Below are 25105 nucleotides of genomic sequence, written 5' to 3' on the forward strand. Positions count from 1 at the left end.
GTTTGATTTCATTGGATACCTGGTTGCAAATATTTCATAGACGTACCAGACAGTGCACTCTCTCTCAAAAGGATCTTTCAAGAAGGCATCTCATTATAAAGAATCTCATACATTTCTGTAGTTCTCCATACTGATATTCTTTGTGTTCAATCCAAATAGTAAATATACACACAAGTTACTTACGAAAACAACTATCAACATTTTTGCCTATTATTAAATCTAAGTACCGTTCTAAAATGAACTTTTATTAATATTTGGGTATATAATTTTTTTCTTTCCATTGAACACAATTTTATTTTTAAAAGAAATATTGATAATTTAGTACAGAAGAAATGTGAATCATGTTAAGTTTAAATAAATAAATAAATGAATACATGAATAAATGTTAACAGTCTTCTTCTAATTATTTTTAGTAAGTCACAGTGTCCTCCTATCACTGGTGAGCTAGACCTGTGGGCTACTCATGATGTCGTTGTGGCTAACTAGTACTTGCTTAGCATTAGCACCTTTTGTTTTTTGTAAGGAAAATGCACGGTAATCTGACATCTGTGTTTGCCGTAGCTCGTCTTGCTTTTTCCCTCGTTTTCCGTTATGTGCCAAGAAGGAGGGGGGAAAAGTTAATTGGGGGCAATTAACTTCAAAAAGGCGGCAATCATAATGTGCCCTGCTTAGACGTCCCCTCAAAAAAGAAAGAAAAAAAGATTTCATCACTGGTGACATTATTATTAGCGGTTATTGAAAGCTTGACTTTAAAACCACAGTAAACGGTAAATCAGTACACACAGTAAATCGACCCAAGCCCATTTGAAATAATTTTCTGTTGGATAAATAAAGGGAGTAAAAAATATGTTTTAATCACAATTTTCTGATTAATCAAAAGAAAATAATCACCAGATTAATCGATTATTAAAATAATCATTCATTGTAGCTCGAAAATAAATACAGCTAATCCACGTGATCGTTAGCGGACGTGATAGGCAGATCTCAGTCCCGGATGATCAATATCAGAATTGGCAGCGTAGAACCCTGATTTGAGCACCAGTAGTCCTGAGCGTTCTTTACCTTGGACTCCTTGATTTTCACAGCTATGACTTGCTTCCTCTGGCGGATGATCTCAACCAGCTCGTCACACTCCTCCACCAACTTGGCTTCGTGCATGGCGGTGTTCACCTGGAGAGGATAAGACACACACAATTTTTTTTATTCATCGACCCAGATGACATCATGGATGTTTGACTTCAATAGCCGTCAGTGGCACTGAATGAATGTCAAACATATCGCGTTTAATATGGTTAAGTGATGTTAACTTACTACAAAGCTAAAAAGTCCAGATTTATTGCAAATGGAAAAATTAACAAATGTCTTCCGTGTAAATAAAATTATCATAAAAAAGTGGTTAACATATCACGACTATGTTCCCCTCATTACTCAACAAAGCTCGTAAGCGATGAGACTTTGACGAAATGAAAATGAAAAGCAGCCTTGGCAAAAAAATAATAACACAACTGAGTTTGATAAAATGATTAACAAGGAATTGTCAGTGGAATGTCTTCGAACAAGTCAATGTAGTCCAATATGATCCCGATGTAGCACATCGTCATCAGTGGAATCACTCAATAGGAAAGTATATAATGAAGAATGTAATTCAACTCTGGTTGCAATCAGCCAAATCATGAGGTTGAGTTAATCTGCAACACGGTGTTGTAATGACATGCATTGATTCACTTTTTTTTTTTTTTTTTTAACGTCTGACAGAAAGCATTCACCAGCAGACAATGGCATGATTGAATCATGTGGCCAAGAAGCTTGATAGTGTGATGTCTCAATGTAATCTCTTGTTTCGCTGTCTGTTGACGACAGATGAATAAACCAAATTGTATGTGCATTTTAATGACGCGGCAATGCCCATTCAGCCTTCAGCATGCACATTTGTCAGTGTCAGCTGCAAGACAAGCAAACACTGCCCAATTAACCACTGAACAAATCCCCAAATAAGTTCACACAAGCTGCACTACAAATGTGTGTTTGCTGTTAAAACTTTACCTCGTATACTCAAGGGGAAGCCAAAGTTTGAACATTTTCCAGCAACTGAGCAGAACCTTGCTATCTCTTGGACGCGTTGACATGAATTTGATATAATGGGACTTAGCGGTGGGCCCAAGCATTTGAATTATTCAGGCTACTGTGTTGAACTGATTCAGAATACATATGGAATGAAAAAAGTTGGGGAAGTACAGTATCTAAAGAAAATTTTACTTGTACAATGTGACTTCTACTAAAAAATGTGACGCCGCATCATTTTAGTTACAAAGCACGACAAACAAAAAACAAAAGATGACAACAATCAGAATGTAATTTTGAATAATAACTTTGATGGCGTGCATCAATAAACACAAAGTGAATAGGACTTGTTGTATTAAACAATATGTCAACAACAATCATGGATTTTGATTAACGCGTCGAAAATCTTGGCAAAACCGTATATGACATCATTAAGCCACATTATTGTCTTCCTGGCTGTGTGTCTGTTTCTGTTTTCTTTTCTACTGATTCATTTCAATTTTTTAATTAATTTGTATTAGGCGGTCACGTTGCGTTGCTGGCTTTTGTTGGAAGTGACGGGAGAATGGCGTGAAGCAGTTTCGGTTCCCCAGAGATGTGTTTTTCGGCGAAAAAGACGCAGACATGATAGACCGACAAGTCGACTACAGTACTTATAGGCGGTACCCTGTCGGTCCTGTGACTTTAACAGCGACAGTGATGGAAAGACGAATGAATAGGGCATCATATTGTATATTGAAATTGACGTTTATTCCATCTCATTTTAGCAGCAAACAATTTGCTATGGCACTCTTTCGGCGGAATGAAATGTTCGGTTGCTGTAGGTCGATCTCCTCATAACTCCTCACTTTCCTTCTCTTCCGCGTTCTTATATGAATAGCAGCGATTGGGTTATGTTAAGATCAGCGATCGGGGGATAGCACCACTTTGTTAGCCAAAATGAGTCGTCCGCTACTACCGTTAGCTTCAGGAGATGCATTCATGCGTCACCAGCACACCAGGGGTAATGCGGAAGCGTTTAGTGATTTAAAAAACAAAATACCCACAATCTATAACACTTGGCAGCTCTGAAGTTTAACTCACTCCTTACTTGTGTCACTACATTTCATTTTAAGATAGCTGTCAGTTTAACACAATCCGACTCTAATATGTCTACAAGATCAATCACGCATATTTTGCGTGACTTTTCTGCATTGAACACTACCATATGTCCATGGCTTTTGTGTACTGTGAGACTGTTTTAATTAAACAATAAAAACAGAGCAACTGACAGCTCGTCATCGCCAACTTCAGAGTGAAGTAATCGTTGGAATCATTATTTGTACTTTTTCTCATGTCTTTTACACTTTTAGGTTATAGGCGACATCTAGGTGGGTTCTAGCCAACCTTCATGTGGTTGAGGTTTTATCTGAATGTATGTACACATATAGTGACAAATCCAGTCACAATCAAAATATACAAGATTGCTGCAAACAAGCTCCAAATGAGACATGCGTAAAACGAAAAGAAAAGAAAAATCCATAGTTTTTTTTAGTCACATTAATCTTTCCCCACAGCTTGTAAATACAATAGAATACATAATGAGTCTCTCCTGGTGTATCTCCTATCATGTCTTCACACAAAACACACTTTTGCCCCGACCTTTCCATGAATACATGAGCAGGAAGTTCCCTATTTGGCTTTCTGTCTCCTTGGCAATTCAAGGATGGTATTTGTTTGCTCATCAACAATTTATGAACCATGCATCAAATTCTGAAACACCCAGCACATTAAAATGAATAACTAAACAAATACAAACAAGACGAAAAAAAAGAAGAGGATGGAACGGAGGGTGTTATGTGTGCTGACACATTGGCTGAGTGTTTGATCGGATCTCCTCAAACATGATGAAAACCAGGAGGATGGGAATCCAGGTTGGCCCTTTAAAGCTCCTCAGATTTGCCTCTTCACACACCCTCACTCAAGCAGCATCTCTTTGCGCAAAATACGCACTCCCTCCCTTTGGCCTCTTAACCTCGCTGCCGAACCATGCACTTTACTTTTAACTTTGTCTTTTTTTTTTGTGTGACACTTTTCTTTGCCCCACTCTCCTGAAAGAACAACATTCCTGCCATGCCTACAATAAGGTTATAGGTTTGATACAGGGCATGCCTCACTTGAAGGTGACCACTCTCTCTATTCACATTAATACCAGCACTATTCAAACTTATTCCTCCCATAAATAATTAAATTAGCCCTTTGATAAGGACATTCTAGAGAAGAACTTTAGAGAGGTGCAAAAACTGTGGGGAAAACACATTACAGTGACTTGCTATAAGCACATTCATCCTGATTTGCAACTAAACTTAATGTATTCTCTCTTGGCTCCAAGCCACCCCTTAAAGCAGTGGTTCTTAAACTGGGTTTGATCGAACCCCAGGGGTTCGGTGAGTCAGTCTCAGGGGTTCAGCGGAGGTCGAGACACACACCTGACTCAAATGATTTGTGATGCTACGGCCATCTTGGCCATGCTTGGTCCATCTGTGCTGCAAGGAATTAGGTGCTCTCAGTATTTGAATTGTGGCTGTTGTGTTTGAACTAAAGCAAACTGAACATATGAGTAATCAAAATCTAACAAATTTATGTTTCAAGGAGGAAATTAACCATACATAAATTAATTGTGTCTAAAGTTTTTGCAACATATTTTAAGTTCGATTTGTCTAGACAAAGGCACGTTGTCGATCATACTCTATTTGCATGCAGACAACGGACAACCTCCACATGCCGTTGGGTTTGTCTGCACTTAATGAATCACGACGCAGCAGTCATTTGGTATTGACTGGCTGAACAGATGCATTCACAGCCCTCAAAGTGACTCTTTAGAAAATAGAGTCTGGTCTGTATAATAAACTTCTCAGGGTGGACAGTCAAATCTCACCAGGGATAACGCTGTTTATTTTTTAGTGTAAGAGCCATTTCTGTTAACTTGTTTATTTGTTAAACCTCCCACCACTTGGGGGAGCAGTGGTGCCCATTTGCCCTGGCCTGAGACTACTTAATCAGTGGGATGATGAGTCTCAGGTGTAACCAGGGGGAGAAGAAAAACTGTTTTAGACCGTGGTGGGTGGCGTGGTGGGGGTGATCGTGTTGTGTCTGGTCATTATGGACCGTACGTTCTCTTTCCAAGTGGAAACAAAATTGAAACAAACTCTAAGTAAAATAAATCAGCATTGTGAAGTCGAAACTGGAGTGAGTCTTCGTCATTGAACCACGTGTCAAAACAACAACCCACAGGTAACCTTGGTGACCCGTTATTGATCGGCAAAAGAGTCACTATATTTAGTATAAGGATTTTGATACAAATCATTACTGTGTGTGTGTGTGTGTGTGTGCAGTGCAATCAGTGTTTGATGGCTGCACTTAAACTTCACATTGCTGACTGCTTTCATTTCAATCACAACACAATGCCAAATAGAAAAGGTCAAAAGTGACAGAACGTGCCGTCTTAAATCAAGGCACTACTGTACATCGTCTCAGATTTTATTTTAAAATCTTTATTTAAATCAAACTCTTTCAAGGTTTCAACTTGACGCAATCGGTTAGCATTCTGAAGCCAAGATAGTAGTGTCCATTCCGAACAGTATCGACCAACGTGGGGCTGTTCTGTGTTGATAATTGTAATATTGACTACTCACAAAGGGCTCAATCAGACCTCAACATTCAAATTTCAAAGCTGTGCGCCGGCAGTGAACTCAGTTCGCCAAGTGCATTGGAATGGCCAATTGCAGTAATTGCACTAAGCCAGTAAAAGAGCAGTTTCAGCTTTTAAATGAAACCTCTTCTATTATAGATGGTTGTAAAACAACATTGCAGCGCAGATCTTGAATAAATCGCTCATAAAGAATTTTTATAAAATATAAGTGACTTCTCAATATTTGACCAGAAGCTGGAAAAGTTCATTTAAATAATGGATTGGAGTGCCGATGATTCTAAAACCACAGCACATGAAGGAAATTAGAGGTTAGGAAGATTTTTCTGTAAAGGATTATGTTTATAATCAATGTTGTAGTGATCTGCTTGCTTTTGATTAAAAGTTCCTAATGTGAAGTATTGTATCAAGCAGTATCAATCCTGGCGAGCCTCCCTGCCTGAACCCCATTTAATGATCCTGTACTACAATATACTACAAATAAATAAATACATAGATGTTGCATACCTCAACCTGTTGACAGATCTGGATGAGTTTGGCCATTTGGTTTTCCAGTTCACTGTTCCTCTTCACTAGATTAGTCAAGTTGTTCTCCAAGGTTTGCTGTGGAGTTGGAAGTGGAGGAAGAGGCAGACAAAAGGAGGAGGGACAAAGACATAATTTATCAACACAAATGTAAATGTCAGGTTAAGCAAACTATAATTTTACAAAACTGATCCACCCGGATATTAAACTGTTGTAAATTTTAAATGTTGTCAAGACAGTCGTGAGAAACAGAAGCACAAATAAGTGTGGATGATCTCCTGCTGGGTGCCTATCATCACATGGTTTCTCTGTGTCCCGCCATGTTTTTTGTGTGTATGGGCATGCTCAATGATTCAATATCGATACACACACATGCATTACTACCAGAGCAATATTAAGCAGAGTAAAGGTGACAGTGGTAAAATAGAAATGTATCATAAAAACAGAAATTTGTTATGCATTATTATTGCAGGCGTCAGGCCAAAACTTGTCACAATTTAGTATTTTTTCTTTCACAGATCTACTGAAAATGGCTTGCTCTCTTTGACGGTGCAATGTAATTGAACAAAAAAGCCGTTTTAGCGCCTCCTCAAAAGTGATCATTTTGGCGCTACGAGGATTCTGCCTGACACCTGGGTTATGTACAATATATTTATATCCTATAAAGTCAGGAAAACAAGTTATGGATTAAATCTGGGGTCTCGAGAGCCCTTATCCCCTGTGTCCCTCTTCCAACACACTTGAATCATAATTGGGATCGTTATTAAAGTACCACTGATTGTCACACCCACCTAAGTGGGGCGAGTGGTGAGCAGCAGCAGGGGGCCGCGCTCGAGAATCATTTGGTGATTTAACCCCCCAATTCCAACCCTTAATGCTGAGTGACAAGCAGAGAGGCAAATGGGTCCCATTTCTTTGGTATGACCCGGCCGGGGACTGAACCCACAACCTCCCAATCTCAGGGCGGACACTCTACCACTAGTCCACTGAGCTGGTTTATCAGGCTTATGGAGAGCTTGCTGATGAGCTGATCATTTGATTCAGGTGTGCTGGAGGAGGGAAACATGAAAAACAGGCAGGATAGAGACCCCTTGTTTAAAGCAATGCACATCCGTTTTTAGATTTTCAGCATAAAAAGCGCATGATGAATACAATCAAATTCAATTAAAATAATAACAACAATAATAATAATAATAAAACATAATTGACTGGCACTTCATTCTAAAATCAATTGTGTGTTATATTATGGAAAAATATCTCTCTTATTCTAAAACATTCTGTAGAAAAGAATAACCTGAAAATATAATTTAAATGATTTAATATGATGTTTGAGTGTTTTAATTACATGATACAAAACAAAGCCAATGGCCCTTGATGAATTTTAACAATCATAGGCTCAATAACTTTGATGGTCAATAGTACAATAAATGCACTCCACATGCACATGCAGCCGCATTAAGATGCAAATAGGAACGAGTGAGGCCACAGACAGAGTGGTTCAAAGGGAGCAAGTAAACGATGGAGGCGGCGGGCAGGGACAAAAAGCCCAAAACAAACAAGCAAACAAAAAAAAAAAAAACAGCTGCGATGAGAGCAAAGCAGCAGACAAGCATCATGGATTTAAGGAGTTCTTGTCATGCATGTGAAGAAGGAGGAGATCAGCCTGCCACCTGGTCACTGCTCAGACTGTCCCATGTCTCCTCTGCCTCATCTCTTATCTCATATCTCTTATTTTGTGCTGACTTCATAATTAGTCGGCCTGCTTATCTCCATCCTCATCCTTTTTCTGTGTCTACCTGTGTGCACCCTAGTAAAAAGGATGAGTGGGTGAGGGTGATTTGGTAATGGACAGGCAGAAAACTCACCGCAGCGCTTGTCTTTGAAGCCTCCATTACCGCATCTGACACTCTGCCCGGGCTCACCTGATAAGCCTACAAACACACACATACACCTGTGTAAGTGTGAGCACACACACAGATGAGTGTGGCCAAAATACATGAAAATGGAGGGATATTAATAAGAGAGCTAAACACCCCAAATCTGCATCAAGGAGAATTCAGCCCAATTTTTAATTTTTTTAACAGTTTACCAAATAAACTTTTTTTTATTGGCTTCAGATCTACAAAAACCTGCAAAGCTAGGAATCTTTCAACAATGCAAGGCCTTTTTTTTCTGTTCATTTGCGTGTTGAAATTCACTATTGACATGAAACTGGCTGGCTTGGTTTGGGTGCAACAGCAAATGCTAACTAAAACTCAGCCAAGGCCAAGCAATGCCAATTTGGATTCAGCATCAAAACAAAGTAATAATGGTTAAGAAGTTTTGTACAACTCAACTTAAGTTAACCAAACCAAAACAAACAAACAAATAATTAAAAGAAATAAAACATTTCCTTGGTGGAGCTGAGGTGAGTTTTGAGAGGAGGGGAAACTGAAATGACAAATTACAATGACAATAGAATACAAATCATTAAATCATTTGTACGCTTAGGCCGGAAATGTATGATAATTCTCCCAAAAGCAAGACCATACTGTCTTTTAATTGGAGTCACTGCATTGTGGCGTGTATTTTACGAAACTAAAGAAATACAGAAAAGTTGCCAAAATGGAGAAGCATTGGAAGAGTGGAGATACGGGTGACCAAGGAGTGATGAATTGCATTTCAGTTGTTCGAGACACATAATAGCAAGTTGCAGAGGGCAGGTATGGGGAGTATTAGAATGATGTACAGTAATATCAATATCTCTGCACGTGATGAGAATGCAACAACTTTGGAGACGGTTGATGAAATTGAGATAAAGAGGGAAAGCTTGGCATAGTCGCCACAGACTGGTGGAGCTTTCATTCAAAGCTTCTGTTTGCTCAATCCCCAACACGCCTCCGCTCCACCCTGTATTGTTTCAGTCTTTCTCTGCAGCACCACCGCTCGCTCTAACCTGATCGTCTGTCTTCCCACTCCCTCCGTGTTATGCCGTTTCAGCCCTTATTCTGTCCATCTTGCTACAGTTACAAATGCAGCAGCTTGACAGCACATCGGCTCGGGTTAGGTCACCACCTCGACCAGCCCTTCTACATTACATCATGATGTTGAAGATCTCCTTGGTTTCATGCTTCTGCCCACGTCTCTTTGAAATAAAGATGGATATTAAATCCCTGTCATATTTATTTATACAGTCAACAGCATTAGAGGGATTAAGACACAATCTGCTACATGACGCTGGTTGAGCTCAAACTAGTTCATATCTAGCCTAAAATCCAGTGAATAAGAGACTTTTTTCTATATAAGAAGATTCAAAATTGTCCCAACGTATTATACTGTACATGGATTTATAGAGAAAAAAACAAATATTATAAACATTTACCAGTAGGTAGATGTAGTAGAAAAAGGTGTAGACCGACTCTCATGCCAACATATTTAATATTCAATGTTACAAATTGATGTAATATAAACTATCCCGTTTAAAAAAAATTGCCCGCATGTGCACCGTGAGCAAAACTAGTCAAGCCAGCAGTAGCAACAATTGTTCATGCTATCCATGATGGAACACACAGCTAACGTGGTGATGTCAACTTCAAAATAAAATCTTTCCAAATGCATTACTGTAATACACTGACATTAGCGACACTGGTGAGGATCAGCGGTTGGGAAAATGGATCGATGGATGGATCGAGTGAGCCTTGGAATTCTTTTATTTTGAAGTTTTTCCCGGTAACGCGTCACAGCATAATGGGCGACTATAAAATAAATCAATAACTGTGTAGGCAATGTTTCAAGTGATAACTAAACAAAGAGGTGGGCACGTCAATGAGTTTTGAGCATCCATCATTCGTCAACAGTTGGGACACCTTCCTCCGTCATCGTCAATATTTTAAGCCACACTGTCACTCCGTCATTCGTCGATTGTGCGGCACAATTAGCATATGTCAATGTTTCCGTCATTCGAAGTGGGCATCAGGCAATCGTAATTTCTCAATCCGTCACTAAAATGGGACATCCATCATTGACAGATTGCCGAATTTATTGACGGATTGACAATTACATTGACGGAAGAAAAAACACTTCCATCAATGCTAAATTTGTCAATTTTTCAAAGTTTCCCATCAATCGTCAACAAAATGAGCGTCTATCATTGATGGACCTTCCGTCAATATTGACCAACCTCTGGCTAATCATTCTAAGCCGTCTACAATTGTGACATTAATTTAACCAACTACAACCACAATAATAAACATGTTGAATGAACATCTCATTTTCAAAAAAACACACTGAAAGGCAACAATTTTGGTCCAGCTTGTTTTGTATCTCATTAGACTTTATATGCAATGCTGTGCTTTTTTGTCTATGATAAAATGTACTCCAGTAACTATTGCATCTTTGCGTTCAACTGTGACAAATTGGCAATTTATAACCCCGACCGTCCAATTACTCTGGCCATTTTGAGGCATGGATGCATTACTTTCATACTTTCCTTCACCAACATTAAAATATGTTCCATCATAAGGTGACAGTCAAGTTCAAGCATGAAACAACATACTGACAGCAAAAAGACAGAAAACTTTATAATGGGGCTGCTAATCCTGCACTGCCTTGTCGTGGAATAAGATGAAAAAGTCCAGCTGCTAAATCGTTGGGCCATTATGGCACCACAACAACTAAAATGTGTCAGAAAGTCCTGAGGGTAAGTATCCGACTTCAAAGTCTTTCTCCCTTTTAATTAATTCAGGATCCTCCCCTATGCACAAGCCATTCAGCGGGATAGAGGCACAGACAGAACTAAAGGCAAGCCAGAGATTAAAACTCATGAAAGAGAAGTAGAATAGAAGCGGGCTTGCTTTACAGCTGTTGGTAACAAGAGGATTTTTAGAAGTGAAGTCATGTCAGTAACATGAGCCTTCTGGGAAACAGTGTTTTTTGTCCAAGGATAACATTCTGTAGGGCACAACTCTTGAGACCAACAGAACTGGGGATGGAAAGGGGGGGTTGCAACAGAGTGGGTCCAGCTTCGTCTTCTCACCCAGTGGCTAAAGACCTTAATTGTCATGTGTGAAAGGAGCTGGAACGTTAACACATTTGCATATTGCCATAGAAAAACTGTTAATTTTTGCATCTTGACCTGCTGTTGAACTCATGTGACCTTTCAGCTTTAAGTGGTGATATAAAAGCAAACAGAAGCAAAAACTAAAAAATGAAATAAAAATAAAACACTAACATTTATGGTCAAGTCCCCATGGAGAAATTTAAATGGAACTGCTTGGAGATAGACAACAAGCACAGAGGAATATGAAAAGGACAAATGTAAAATCATAATCAGCCTCAACTGATGGCGTCCCGTGAGGTTTGTGGGGGAAAGTCAGTCGGAACAGAGATAATTGTGATTACAGTATATTTTAAGGTTTGGCCACATGGGAGGTGAGGATTAAGACATTTCTCTGGTCATTAAAAGAGACTAATAAATCATCATGCCTGCTGAGACCAGTGTCACAATGATATTTTTAGGGTACAAAGAATCATTTGGCGCATGCTCAAGAAAAACTTGAACCAAAATGGTTGGAGAAGGGTCAAACTCATGTGGTACAAAACATGAATTCTATGGTAATGTAATATGCCATCTGTGTTAGAATATACAGTATAACATTAGTAATAACAGGAGGGCTGGGGGAAAAAGATTGGTTAACACAAAACTTAAAAACTTCTACCTCAAATGTCAAAACTATACTACTACTACTATTAATAATTTTAAACCCATATTTGTGATGGTTTTGTGTTTACCGTACGGACATTTGCTGCTGACGGACGCACTCAGTCCCATTGACTTGTAGTTTTCAATGGTGCACAGTATACTTTACTTATCATACTACACACCCATACAGATAGCTTACTTACTGGATCTCATTCGACTCTGCAGGTGTACCTAATGTTGAGACTGGTGAGTGTATGCCACTTACGACCTAGTCTGAAATGGATTTTAGTGAGATGTTTAAAACAAAATGAGACTGATATACCATTACGATGTCATCACATTTTTCATTCTACAACCCGCTCATTGTTATCAGTTTCGATATATTTGGTCTCAGCTGTGTGAAACCGTCATCTGCCCACTGATTTGAGAAGTACCTTCAACCCCACGGGCAGTGGAATATATATGAAATGGACACGTGTGGATTTGTGAAATTGTTTCATCATCTAAGCGGGGTGCCGTGTGATTTGTTACCTTTGTCCATTCTTATCCGCAGCAAATGATATCATCAGGTTGCTGCTGTTAGCTGGGAGCTGTTATATGAAACATTTCTGTCTAACCACAGTGATTCCTCATTCAATGTGTAACCATCATGATGGAGGCTTTGTGTAGATATTGCAGCACTGCTTCGATAAGGTACAGACAATGTTGGGTATATTATCAGCATGTTTCCGTGACTTTTCGTTTCTTTAAGCCATACAAAGGCTGCAAAAACAGATGATACATGATTTGAAAAAAACACAATGACAACCGAACAAAGTATGATAAGCTTCAAAGTAAATACAGACCGTTTCTATAAAGCTGAGACTCCAATCTTGTGCATACAGCTTAGGTTAGAGTAAATATGCTCCAGTCACAAGCAAGTGCTCAGGATTCAGCATGCGAGTCTCATTTGCTGCTGCCCAAACAGAACTGTCTTACCAACGGCCGTGCTGAATCAAATGTAGGGATTTGTTGTGCAGGTGCAAAACAGCAAAGCTGAGGCAAGTACATAATACTCACACAAAAACACCGCAGCATTGATAATAGCATGACTGATTAATGAGAAAACACAAGAGGATGAATATAATCAGAGGCAGCATATTCATTATGTACCTGCATCTGTTTGCTTTCATTTTCACTTTGCTATGCTAGGCCAGCCAAATTGTAATTGTATCCCTGGACTGACAATTGTAGGAGCCTAACACAAATTAAGTCAATTATAACCCTACGGGTGATGGCATCCGTTTCCTATCAGATCTAGGATAAACGGCAGAAAGTATAAATTTGGCCTGCAGTATAGAATAGGACCCTAGTGACCAGATGTGACCAAACGTTTGTTGCTGATGTCATTGCAACTGCCTCTGAGTGAAAATGGCTTCAATGACGGCTGACCACAGAGCTGGAAGCACGGATTAAAAAAAGAATAAAAAAACAGTCAAGCATCTTGCCTGCTCTGGAAATGTTGGGGGAATGATAGGCACTAAGCTGCTTCAACTCCGCATCATCTACAAATTGTGGAGCGCCTCCTCAAAGTCAATAATCCTCGCCTCCTTGGTTTTAAATAAGCTTCTGACAAGTATCGATATCATGAAAGGAGAACAAGGAATGAGTAAAGGAGAAGACAGAGAAGCCATGCTAACTGCTAAGCTAACATGAAATGTAGAGTACCAAAGCACCAGAAGAATAAGTGTTTAGGCAGGTGGGACAGCACACTTAACAGAAGTCTGCCTGCACACTGCATACAGTGGATTGTAATAAATAAGTAGAAGCAAAACAGCAAATTAGCAGATTAATAAGTGTTAGCAGAAAAAAAAAATCAGTACATTACTGCACAGTGCACACATCATCTAAGAGGAGGGGCCTTAACATAAAAAAACATTTGAATATATAGTATATTAAATATTTACTGTACATTGCGTAGTAGTATTTGTGTTCAGTGGCACCAAAGAGTGCTGAGTTTTAATTAATTAATAATAATAATAATAATAATAATAATTTAAAAAAAATATATATATATATATATATATATATATTAGTTTTTTTCTCTCTATCAATTAGCATTTCTAAAGAACTATAAAACTCATTCTGAAATACTTCCATTATAGCTACATACTTAGAGTTTCCCTTAGTGCCTTTTAGGCGGACCACAAAGATTTCCTTGCCGGCCGCCAGACTAAATGCTAAGTCCCCCCCACCAACGAATAGAATAAGGCGAATGCCGTTAGTCGTCTACACCCCCAGATGTGTTGAAAAAAAATTGCCGGGCTGAATTTTGGTCCCAGTCCGTCATTGATCACCAGGCTTATATTAATATCACAATATATAACATTCCCATCAAGGGATTTCATTTATACCATGATTTGAATTGTACGCCAAATCAGAGGTAATTAACAAAATAAAAAAATAAAAAAATAAATAAAAATCACACACGAACACTTGATACATTGTAGGATAATAGAATACTGAAGGAGCTAGCATTGGTCCATCTGCTGAAATGTGTCTTTTTTTACTCACAAGGCAACATTAAGCCACTATGCAAAGTAACCAGAATTTGCTGAAGAGTCAAAACACCAACAGCATTTGCAAGCTTTATGGTTTAACTCTGAAAGCATTTTCTCTAAAATCTGAGCATTTTTCAGCGCTTGTCAAAATGGTTCCATGGTGCAGCACAGTTTAAATAAATAAAATAGTTCTTTAGCTTTCCTTGTCATTTATGTTTAGGATATAAATAACATCAGATTATTACTACAAAATAAATCAGTCTCTTATCCAGAATTTGTACCGCATACTCCGAAATCCGAAGGCCATAGTCAAACCTATTAAGTGGATTTTACAAAGCAACTGTCACCTTCAGAAAGGTCTGCATTGCAAAAACACATTCTGACCGAGCGGGTTCAGCCGCTGGCTCTGAGGGAAATTAACATGACACAGTTGTGCATTTAGACTTATTCTCTGAAATGCCACAAGAGTGCAAGCAGCGCGTTGACTCATTCTAACTGAGAGGAATGCAGAGACTCAACTAAAGACTTCATAGTTATAGTCTGATACTTGCTTTTAATCTAATGATTAAACCTGTTAAGAGATATTCTTGATAGAAATAGATTTTTAAAAAAACGTTTAACTTAAATCCTGCATGCAAATAATTCAGAACCAAGTGTAATGGTTTATTTTCTCGATCCCTGAAGACCCATTCAGAGTCACGTACTCATCGTCAACAACAAGTTGCAATGACCGACTAGCGGCCACAACAGTTTTCATCACAGCCACACAACTTCCCCCGCAGCGGTCCTTTGCACTCTTTCACCATATCACACATGGCAAGTGACACTACAGATAATCTTACTCCAGCACATAGATAATAACACTATGTGTGGGAGTCGGGGCAGGAAAATCATATTCGCTTCACAAATTGTAGAAACGCAGAGCATGCTGGTTGGTCACCTCGTAGCTGTTCTTATCTGCAGGCCCTAAAGTAAAGAAGCGTCAATCTCACTCTCACTCCAAACTAGATTCTCTGCACAAGGGAATTAAAATGTAATATGCATTGTTTGTGACTAAAGGGTTCGATTGTAAATAACGGCATCTCAAAATTTGTTTGACTGTCAAAACTTGCATCTATTACCGCAGAGGTAGACAACTGAAAGCAACATCAGGGGAGTGATTCGTTTCGCCTTCGAGAGATCGCAATATGTTTGCTCTATATATCTGAAATATGACTTCATCTTCTTTTAACTCTGCAACAATATTATACAGTATATCCTTAACCCGAGGCTTTTCTGGAGGCTGGCTGAGTAAATGTGAGCGCTTGTCATTTAGAATTCGAATAATGGAGCTCAATAATATCTCTTTCCATTTCCCACTAGTTTTGTTCTTCCTTTCCTGCCACATCTGATGCCTCATCATCACTCTTCCACAATGTCAGCTGTCGCCCTTGCCCAATTTTTCTGCATTGCCCTGACCTGAATCTTCTTGTCCTCCTCCTTTTCCGTCTGTGCTTGTACAGTAATGCCGGAATTCATCTGACAGCAAGAGTCTTGTCTTGAAGCCTTAATGCCATTTTATTTCAGTTAAAATGTTAAAGTTGTTGCACCAGCTATTTAAAAAAACCGATAAGACCAAACATACTTGGCAAAAAACAGCATAATGCAAATCATAGTGATATAATGTTCTTCATTCATTCATCAGTAATTGAATTTCTGGACTTCCACCTTTCTGAGTGGCACAACTTGTTTTACACCCTCAAGCACCTAACAAAAACATTATTCAAGTGTGATTGACGTTTTTCACTTTGCACATTGTAAAACCCTATGCAGAGCTCAGATCACGTGCTACACGTTTTACTGTACTCTTTCACACGCATATCTGTACATTTCATTTGAGCTTTAAGCCCTTAAGAAACTGCTCTAGCTCCGTAAGCGACACATACTAGTGGCCTGGTCCAATGAATGAAACCAATGTGCATGACAAGGACGTCTTGTTCAACTATGCACATGCGGTACACCCACCTCTTTCACATGACAAATCAAAATGTCTCCATTAGTATCAAAAAGGATATGTTGATCTGGACAGCAACATGATTTAGCTCATCTCAAACTGTACTTTGCCTTATCTGATTGCATTCAGCGGGCAGGCCAGTCAATCACGCCACTAACATGCATTTATAGATGAGGTCATGTAACACATGATGAAAGAAGTGCCTATATATTAAGCCTGCTACTGTGGCAGCTGGTGGCAGGATGACAAGAAATGAAGGGATATCTGGATCAGATTAGAAGGACACATTCCGTCTGTGGTATGTTACAATAGGGTGGTTTCACAAGCTGAATACCTGCACCATCTTTGACATGTGAATGTGATGAGAGACCTGATGTGAGATCACCCATTTAGCAGGACTATGGCTCAGCATTTGTGATGTGGCCAAAGTCAGTAGGGGGAACCCCTGTGGATAGTCATTGGATGACCTCCTGTAAATAGCAAAGACGCATTCCTTGCGGTCTGTTCGTTGTGCATAAGTGGTCTTTTTGCTGTGGAGATTTGGAGCAAGCGCTCTTCTTTGTAAGACTCCCCAAGGAGCTAAACTGCCTTGTTCCAACTCAGGAACTACTGTAGCTGTTAAGAAGGTTCTTGCAAAAAGGGGATATAAAGGTTGGAAAGGACAAAGTTCAGTCTACAAACGCAGAATTTGAAATGACAACTTTACAGCTAACCTGCTAGAGGACCCAAATTATAATCTGTTTTCCAATTCTGTCATTTCCTGACTGAAGGACAAAATTTGATTGAACTGTACTGCTATGACTGATGGCTACTGGGAAGTATTCCAAACATCCCAGAGAGGTGAGCACACAAAAGGAATGTTTGACAGTAGTTACATGTTTTATCTTTTTATATTCTTTCTTTTTTATTTATCCAAATCAATGCTCAGAAACGTAAGCGTACATAAGACAAATAAAGCATTTTTTCCACTCTTAAAATGTCTGTACCATTCCTTCATTTCATCAATAATATTCCAAGGATCAAGAATTGTTTCTTGATACCTGCTCGTTTTAGGGGTAAATCTATCCATATATCGCTCCAGCCAAAGGCAATCCCGGCTATCAACAAGCAGTGGGCTGGTTGTTTTCCTCGATTGCCTTATTTGGAGGCAGCTTGCGGTTTGTTTCTTATAGTGGGTGCAAAGTCCAGAGTATGAAAAACAAGCGAGAGCCCAATACAAGGAAATTATTTTTTGTGACGCATGGACATGTTGCTAAACACAAACACCCCCCTTCCGCCTGCCCAGACAACTTTACCAAGCAATCAATTAAGTGCTGATTATGTGATTCTATTGCATTATCAATGGTACGCGTCACCATCATGATGACAACTTAACCAAACATAATTATACTGTACATCATTTAACACTGTTAGCTAACGCTACTATGTGCTAACACTGCAGCTCAGCTTAACTTTTGGCTGTGCCAAGATAGAGCTTTGGCCGCCATACCAAAGTTTTTCTTTTCTCTGGAACCAGGCTAGTGGCCAAATCATTGGTTAAGGAGTTCCATTTTAGAGTAGTTATTTTGTTATTTGCTATCGTTTTATAATAGTGGGATGGTAGTGCAGAGCGGCTTGCTCCAAAAATAAATTTTCAGATGATGAAAATAAACTGAATATTATTGTTGTCCAGTGTTTGGCTGTTTGTTAGGGAACTAATGTAAAGTCACTACAGTTTTTGGTGGAAAATGTTATAAAAATTATATTTAAGAAAGGCAGCTTTATTCTTTATTTTTTATTCATTTACATGCCAAACACTAGAATGGAGGATGGAAGCCTAGTTATTTGATTAGGTATTGTAAAGATAATTGACTAGGTCTAACATTAATTGTAATTACCGGTAAGCAAAATAGCAAAATGATTTAACTCCGCTCATTCCTCTTGATATATGTCACCTTTTTTATTTTGATCTAAAGCATACACTGTTTAGGTATTTGCCATTTTGTACGTTTAATGCAATGATTGAGTTTTTTTCTGTGTATTTGCAATTTCCGACTGCATTTGAATGCGTCTTGTGTCTGCAAGAGATGTCAATGTTTACACTACCACTAGCGGCTAGATGCAAATGCCGGAGACTTGTGCCGTATCATTCAATGACGGCGTAATTAACTAGCGGTTACCAGAGTATTGCATTGTCATCCATGTATTTTTGGTAGGATTTTATTTTGAAGTTGGCCTTCACACAGCGTGGTGGCGTGATGCACTCATGCCATGCCAACGGATACGTTTTTTTTTACCAGCTGCATTTTCGGGCAAATTGTCTTGTCTCAGAGAAAATTACTCTTTTGAGAGAAAATGTAACCCTTTCATAACACTTAAGAGAATGAGAACAATGTCAACAAGGACATTAATTTCTGTTCAAGGCAGCAAATGCTAAAACATGATTTATTTATTTATTTTTAGCTAGAAACAGCGTCCATACTTCTGTTGGGCTCTTTTATCCTTCCTCACATGCCATTTAGCTTTCATTCTTCACCTACAGCCTTGAAAATAAGCTCAAACTGACAAGTGATAGTAGAAGTCCAATTAAGCGCCATCTGTGTTCATCCCCCAAAATAAGACGGCACATTCTGATTATGAAAGTGTTTTTTTTTTGTCATAAAAAATAAATAAATATCAGGCATAGTGCCACACTGCCACTGACGTTTAACTCTTTCACTGCCAGACGTTTTCAGAAACGGGTTGTTCCCAGTGCCAGCCGATTTCAACATTTTGACTGCTCTTTCAAGGTCCACAGAAAATGTTGTGTTTGGACTATGGAAAAGTTTGTTTCTACCTTATTCCGTTCTTCAGTAATCAACAATAGAAAATGGTTACTTTCACCGAAATTCTCTGTTTTGAAACAAAAAGCGGAGAAAAACGGCTTTTTGTGAAACGATGTTATTTCATGCACTCTAGTGAATTCTACACTTCTTTTTGTCCATGAATGATGCCACAAACACCTAAATAGTGCTTTACTGCTGTAAAACGCTTTCACCAACAATGAAAAAGTGTTTTTTGATTGCAAAATACGTTTATTTCCATTCAACAGTGTAACAATTTGACAAAACAATTTCGCAAACTATTTACAAATGTGTGCAACTGTGGTACTATTTACAATTATGTGGATGTTTCAAATACAGTTTTTCTTTTTGTAGCGCTCTCCTGCGTGCAAGGTGACGCCGCTGGACTCGCACAACAGTTTACTTTCACTTTGTCCGTTTCGCGTGCAAACGTTACTTTCTTGACAGCCTTTTTTTCCGGGGAATAAACAGCAAGTAGCAAACTGTACACACTTCTCCGATGAATATGCATTGGACTCTGGGCACTCTCCGTCGTCCGATCGAACGTCCGCCTGTGCGTGCTCGATTGTGCTCCGCGTTTATGACGCCGTCATAGCCGCCGCGTCAGCGGTTCCAATTTCGCCGTCAAGCTCGGATTCACCTTCATCATCATCGATGATGATCATCGTTGTCATCAATGTGCTCTTTTAGCGTTGGTCGATGCTTTTGGGCTTTGAAAAAAACGGCTCGGGCGTGAACTCCTCGCGACCGGTCGCCATTTTTCCTTTGTTTTCCATTCTGATCTCCTGCTCGACGCTCTAGCTCCGCCTCTACTGACGCCCACCCGATCTTGTCAAAAGACAGTCATCGCTGCCCTCTAGGGGCCAAAAATAGTCCTTAGGCACAACAGACCTTATTGAAACTTTCACCAGAGATGCGGAAGGCTTCCCCCCACCCGTTTCAAAAAAAAAAGAAAAAAAAAAGGATGACGTCTTTTGACGTCATTGGCAGTGCTCCGTAGGTTTTTACTTGACGTCTTTAATTAGTTAATCCTTGTTTATCCTTCATGGTGTTATTGTACTAGATTGGTTATCTTTATTTTTATTATATAGATCTATGTTGTGTCAAATCGCGTTTCCTCTAAAAGTGTCCCAGTTAACAAAGGCAGCTAAAATATTACAAAATATAATAATTGAACATAATGTTAATCTGGCAATGATAATACAACTCAATAGAATTTTGACACAGCTATTGCATTGGTACTCATTAGATTGATCTTTGGTATTAATTTCAATAAAACTTCAAATGTAAACGTAACATGACAAAACTAATATTCATTAGCGACTACTGTCCACTGTGTGCAGCAGAAACAGCAGCGCCAAAGCTAAATAACCGATGGGCTATTTTGGGACCAGTGATGAATCAGAACTTCCTGCCGTCCTCGGGCGAGTGAAGGCATGCTGTTCGTCTCACACTGGTGTCATTAGTTCAAATTAAGTATCTTGTAAGTGACGCACATTGACAAGTCTCAATTTTGGGAGAAGAAAGCTCACAACAAAAGGCAGTCCAAAAAAAAAAAACACACGTAAGAATGTGTCATCCAATGCTCCATCATTTAGCTCTGATATGTTTGAATTTGTTTCGCTGTGTTGATGCTGACTTACATTTTACACTAACTGTAAATATTTCTGTTATGCATTACCCTACATTGGCCCTGAATCATCAGCTCTCTATGGGAGGAATCGGAGGAACCTGCTGTGCTTTATGTTATTTGTGTGCTTAAAATGAGTCTCTTTAATGAAATTCCACAAATACGAAATGCTATTCTGAATCGAGCCTCAAAGCTATGCCGATAGACTGTGTATATCATCAGTTTCCTCCAAAAGTGCCCTCTTTTCACTAGCATAAATCTGATCTGCTCCACAGATTAATACTTATGAATGCTTATTCATCATATTTTACAAACAAACAATGCTGTACATTACCAAAAGTCGGAGTAATAACGATTGGAACCAAGTGGAAAAATCATCATTTTGATGAAGTTATAAATCCGCTTATGATGTCGCATCTTGCAGCCACCCATGGAATAAATGAATATGAATACAGTTTGTACTTGCATGCAAATACAGCAAAAGTAGAAAAAAGATATTTCTAGATGAGCCTCCAAACGCAGCTGCATTTGAGCTTTTTGCAATCGTAGTTATTTTTAAGAAAGCTGCCAAGATGGAAATTTTGCTTGCTTTATAACATTCTCTAGTTAAAACCGTCAGTATACACACAGTAGACAGACAGCCTTCAGTGAGAAATGTTTGTGCGAGTATGATGCTTGTTCAGGCTGACCAAAAAGGGCAGCCTGTGGTATGGGTGGGAGCATTTCTGGAGCGTAGGAAATGAATAACATTTTCTGCTTTTCCATTAAAATATAGTAAAGGTGATCTATTTCCGTAGTTCACTTGCAAAGATAGGCTATTAGTAGCTAATGACTAAACTGTAATGGCTGTATCAGATTAGTGCCGTGAAATATACAAAGGAGATGCAGATGAGTGGCCGTATCATACTCCTCTTTCTGCATAGCACTGCTGACACCAGAGCTGTTAAAAGTTCACCATGTCCTTTCTGCATAAATTGTACACAATGCATGGATTAGGATTGATTTGTTAATCTGTTTTTCCATGACCCACCACACCCTACCATGGACTTTCATGACTGCACATACATGATGCAATGTCAGATGGGTGCACATGCGTGTCTAGAATGAGGTCACACGTCTTCAAGTGGTACTCTAAAAAGCATTTTACTAAGGGGGTAACAAAAAACTATTTGAACCGGAAATCTGGTTTTGAGTTTAACGATGCGAGTGCGCCGGCACAAGGACTAAAAAAAAACGGTCTGAAAATAGCTTGAATCGTCTGATGCATTGGTCAAGGCGTTATAAATCGGTTTTATGATGCTGATCCAGATGCTCAAAACTGCTTTATAAAACAACAAAAACAGTACAATCCCGATCGATTCAATGCCATGGGAATGAAATATCCTGGATGAATGAGAATATTATTCACAAGCGAGCTGTTGAAACTGCATTTCCTTCCAAGTCACGCGAGACTTCACCCTGGATACCGTGTTTGTTTGTGCGTGGGTGAAAAAAAAATAAGTCACGCGGAACTTGTCACAGTTATGTGACGTCAGACAGCGCTTGGTTTGGCAGGGAGGGAAGTTGAATGAAGACGTGGACAAGATTCAAAGCATGCCCCGGCAAGTTTCATGTCCAAAGTATGGAGGAGATGTTTATTTTAAATGAACAATGGAAGACAATATTGGATAAGACTGTTGCCATGTACAAAGACTGTCAACCGCGAGTGCGGCAGATGTACGTACACGCTTGATTAGATGGCATGGAGCTGGTGTTCAATTAACGACCTTAATTACCCGGTTTATTGTTAAAGACGTAAGCCATACTACTGAGGAGAATGAGAGCTTTCAGGACATGATAAATACATTAGCGCCCCTGATATGACGTGCAACTAGATTCCTGTCATGACAATCACGCCGTAGTGAGTTGTTTTTTTTTAAAGTCACACACAGGCAAAAACATAAGCATGTGTTGAGTGGAACACAGCAATAAAGTGCCAGCTCTCATTACTGATAATAAAATATGATAGGTGACATCATCGTGATGATCAAGTTCAGCTATTTTATCCACAAGAAGAACCTTGATAAGCATTAAGTATACATCAACTTATTCACTGCATGTATGGGTAATATACAGGAACTGTCAAAAGAGTAAACATAATAGAAAAGAACTGAGATCTGTTTTAAGCTAATTAGTTTACATTTAGTAAGATGGCACTTTGAAAAAGATATTCATTAGTAGTTAAAACTTAGTAGTGTAGTATTTTATCAGGCAGATGCATGTTAAAACAGCATTTTAAAAGACTGATAGTTACTATTTTGGTCTGTAACATGTCAGAACATTTGTATGCAAAAATGTTGCTCACTGTTTTCCAAAATAAAAGCATATGTTGGCAAATGTACAAATGACAAGATTTTGATCATCATTTTAAATCAAACAAGATATTCAAACAACTAATGGGGTAACAAAATAATTCTTAATTAATTTGACGTTTGACTAAATGTTGAGTAATCAAATAACGCTACACCGAGTCGAACCGAACCGAATCGTTCCATTTTAAAATCGAACTGTCCTTGTATCGGATCGCACCCCATGTATCGAGATGCGTATCGAATCGTCTTGATTGGAAAGATTTACACCCCTACATTTTACTCATCTTTTTTGATTTCATGTCTGCATGACTAAGTGATCTCCATCTTCCGCAGCTCTCCACAGAGAGCAGTGGATTCCCCCTGGCAGCACACTCGCAGCCACCCATCACTTAGCACATCACAACTAATAGCATCCACTTCCACATACAGTACATGCACATCCACGTATACCTGAAAATACACACATTTGAGAGACATCCTTTTAGCCTCCTACACACACACACACACACACACACACACACACACACACACACACACACACACACACACACACACACACACTTCGGAGGGCTCCCGTTCTCTAACATTAACAGACAAGTGTATGCATGTTTGTGGGCAATGCTTAAACGACACCCACTGCCCAAGTGCTAAATAAGGAATAAACAGCACAGTAAAAACAGACAGAAATGAAGCAAAATGTGGTAGAGCAGAAAATGGTTACTTGAATTTAGGGATGGCCTTTAATGTTCAGTTCAAAATGGTCTGTGCCAAACTTTGCTCTTAGTAGCCCTTTTAGGCATTGATCACACAGCAACAGTTTGCATAAATGTGTGCACTCCTGCCCAAGCTCAATTTAGCTAAAGCGGGAGTGGAACCGTAGTGGGAGCGGACGAGATGCACACATCACACAGAAATTAGACATAGCCTAAGGAGCTTGGATTGGTGGGGGAAGCAGAGGATACTGGATGGTGGTTGACGGGTTGAGTGGGATGAAGAAAAAGGAGGGCTGGAGGTACTGAAGGAAATTGAGAGTGAAGAAGGGAGTCAATATGTGAAGGCCATCTTTTTCCAAAACGGGAAATAATCCAATAGAAATGTTGCATAAACAATTTTTTTGCAATCCTCTTGTTTATAACGAGCTATCGTCAAGTACACAGAGACCTGTCAAGACCTTTCAAAAGAGCATGCATGTTTACAAAACGTTAAGCTCTTCAAACCCCAATTGCCTAAAATTGAGGGCATAACAGTGACACCTTTTCATCTGATGTGATGTTTTTCACACATTTCTGAAATTTCATCCCCTCTAATGCCCTTTTGCTTCATTCCCTTGACATTTTCAAGAAGAAGAATTATTTTGATTGTCATTATGTCACACTTTTTAATACATATAATAATTTGTCACTGTAGTGAAGTTGGCAGTTGGCAAGCACACACTGTATCAGGGGGAGCATGAGAAGCGTTTTGTTTGTTTGTTTAGAGTCCTTGCCGCCGTTTCACTATCTACATCTGACCATTGTTAAATTTTGGGACCAGACATTACCTTTAAATATGACGCCATTTTATTTCTTTGGCTTTTATCATGAATAAATTGCTGAATTGTTTCATTGCCTAAAATGAACTGGGTGATGCGTAGGGCTGTGCAATTAATCCGAATTTAATTACAATTTCAATTACATTCCTCAATTACAAAATTGGCATAATCGTAACCAAAAATAAAAGTTTATCAATACAAATTTTGAGTTGTTTAAATGTATATTTTTTTATTTTAAAATAATTAATTTAATGAATATTGTGTGGTCCAAAAGGAACTCGCGT

General features: G+C 39.0%; 1 protein-coding gene across 5 annotated transcripts in view; it reads right to left on the reverse strand.

The window, feature by feature from the left end:
* Positions 1-25105, reverse strand: part of mid2 (midline 2) — a 117496-nt gene that overhangs the window by 29739 nt on the left and 62652 nt on the right. For 4 of the 5 annotated variants that reach the window (XM_077577837.1, XM_077577836.1, XM_077577839.1 and 1 more), the window contains exons 3-5: positions 8140-8205; positions 6257-6352; positions 1063-1170 (exon numbers count right to left, since the gene is read on the reverse strand). In XM_077577837.1, the coding sequence (XP_077433963.1) occupies positions 1063-1170; positions 6257-6352; positions 8140-8205 (270 nt within the window). The remainder of the gene's footprint in view (positions 1-1062; positions 1171-6256; positions 6353-8139; positions 8206-25105) is intronic. The other variant, XM_077577840.1, reaches the window with a different exon arrangement.

This window comes from Vanacampus margaritifer, chromosome 10, assembly GCF_051991255.1.
Source record: "Vanacampus margaritifer isolate UIUO_Vmar chromosome 10, RoL_Vmar_1.0, whole genome shotgun sequence".
NCBI classification, from domain to species: domain Eukaryota; kingdom Metazoa; phylum Chordata; class Actinopteri; order Syngnathiformes; family Syngnathidae; genus Vanacampus; species Vanacampus margaritifer.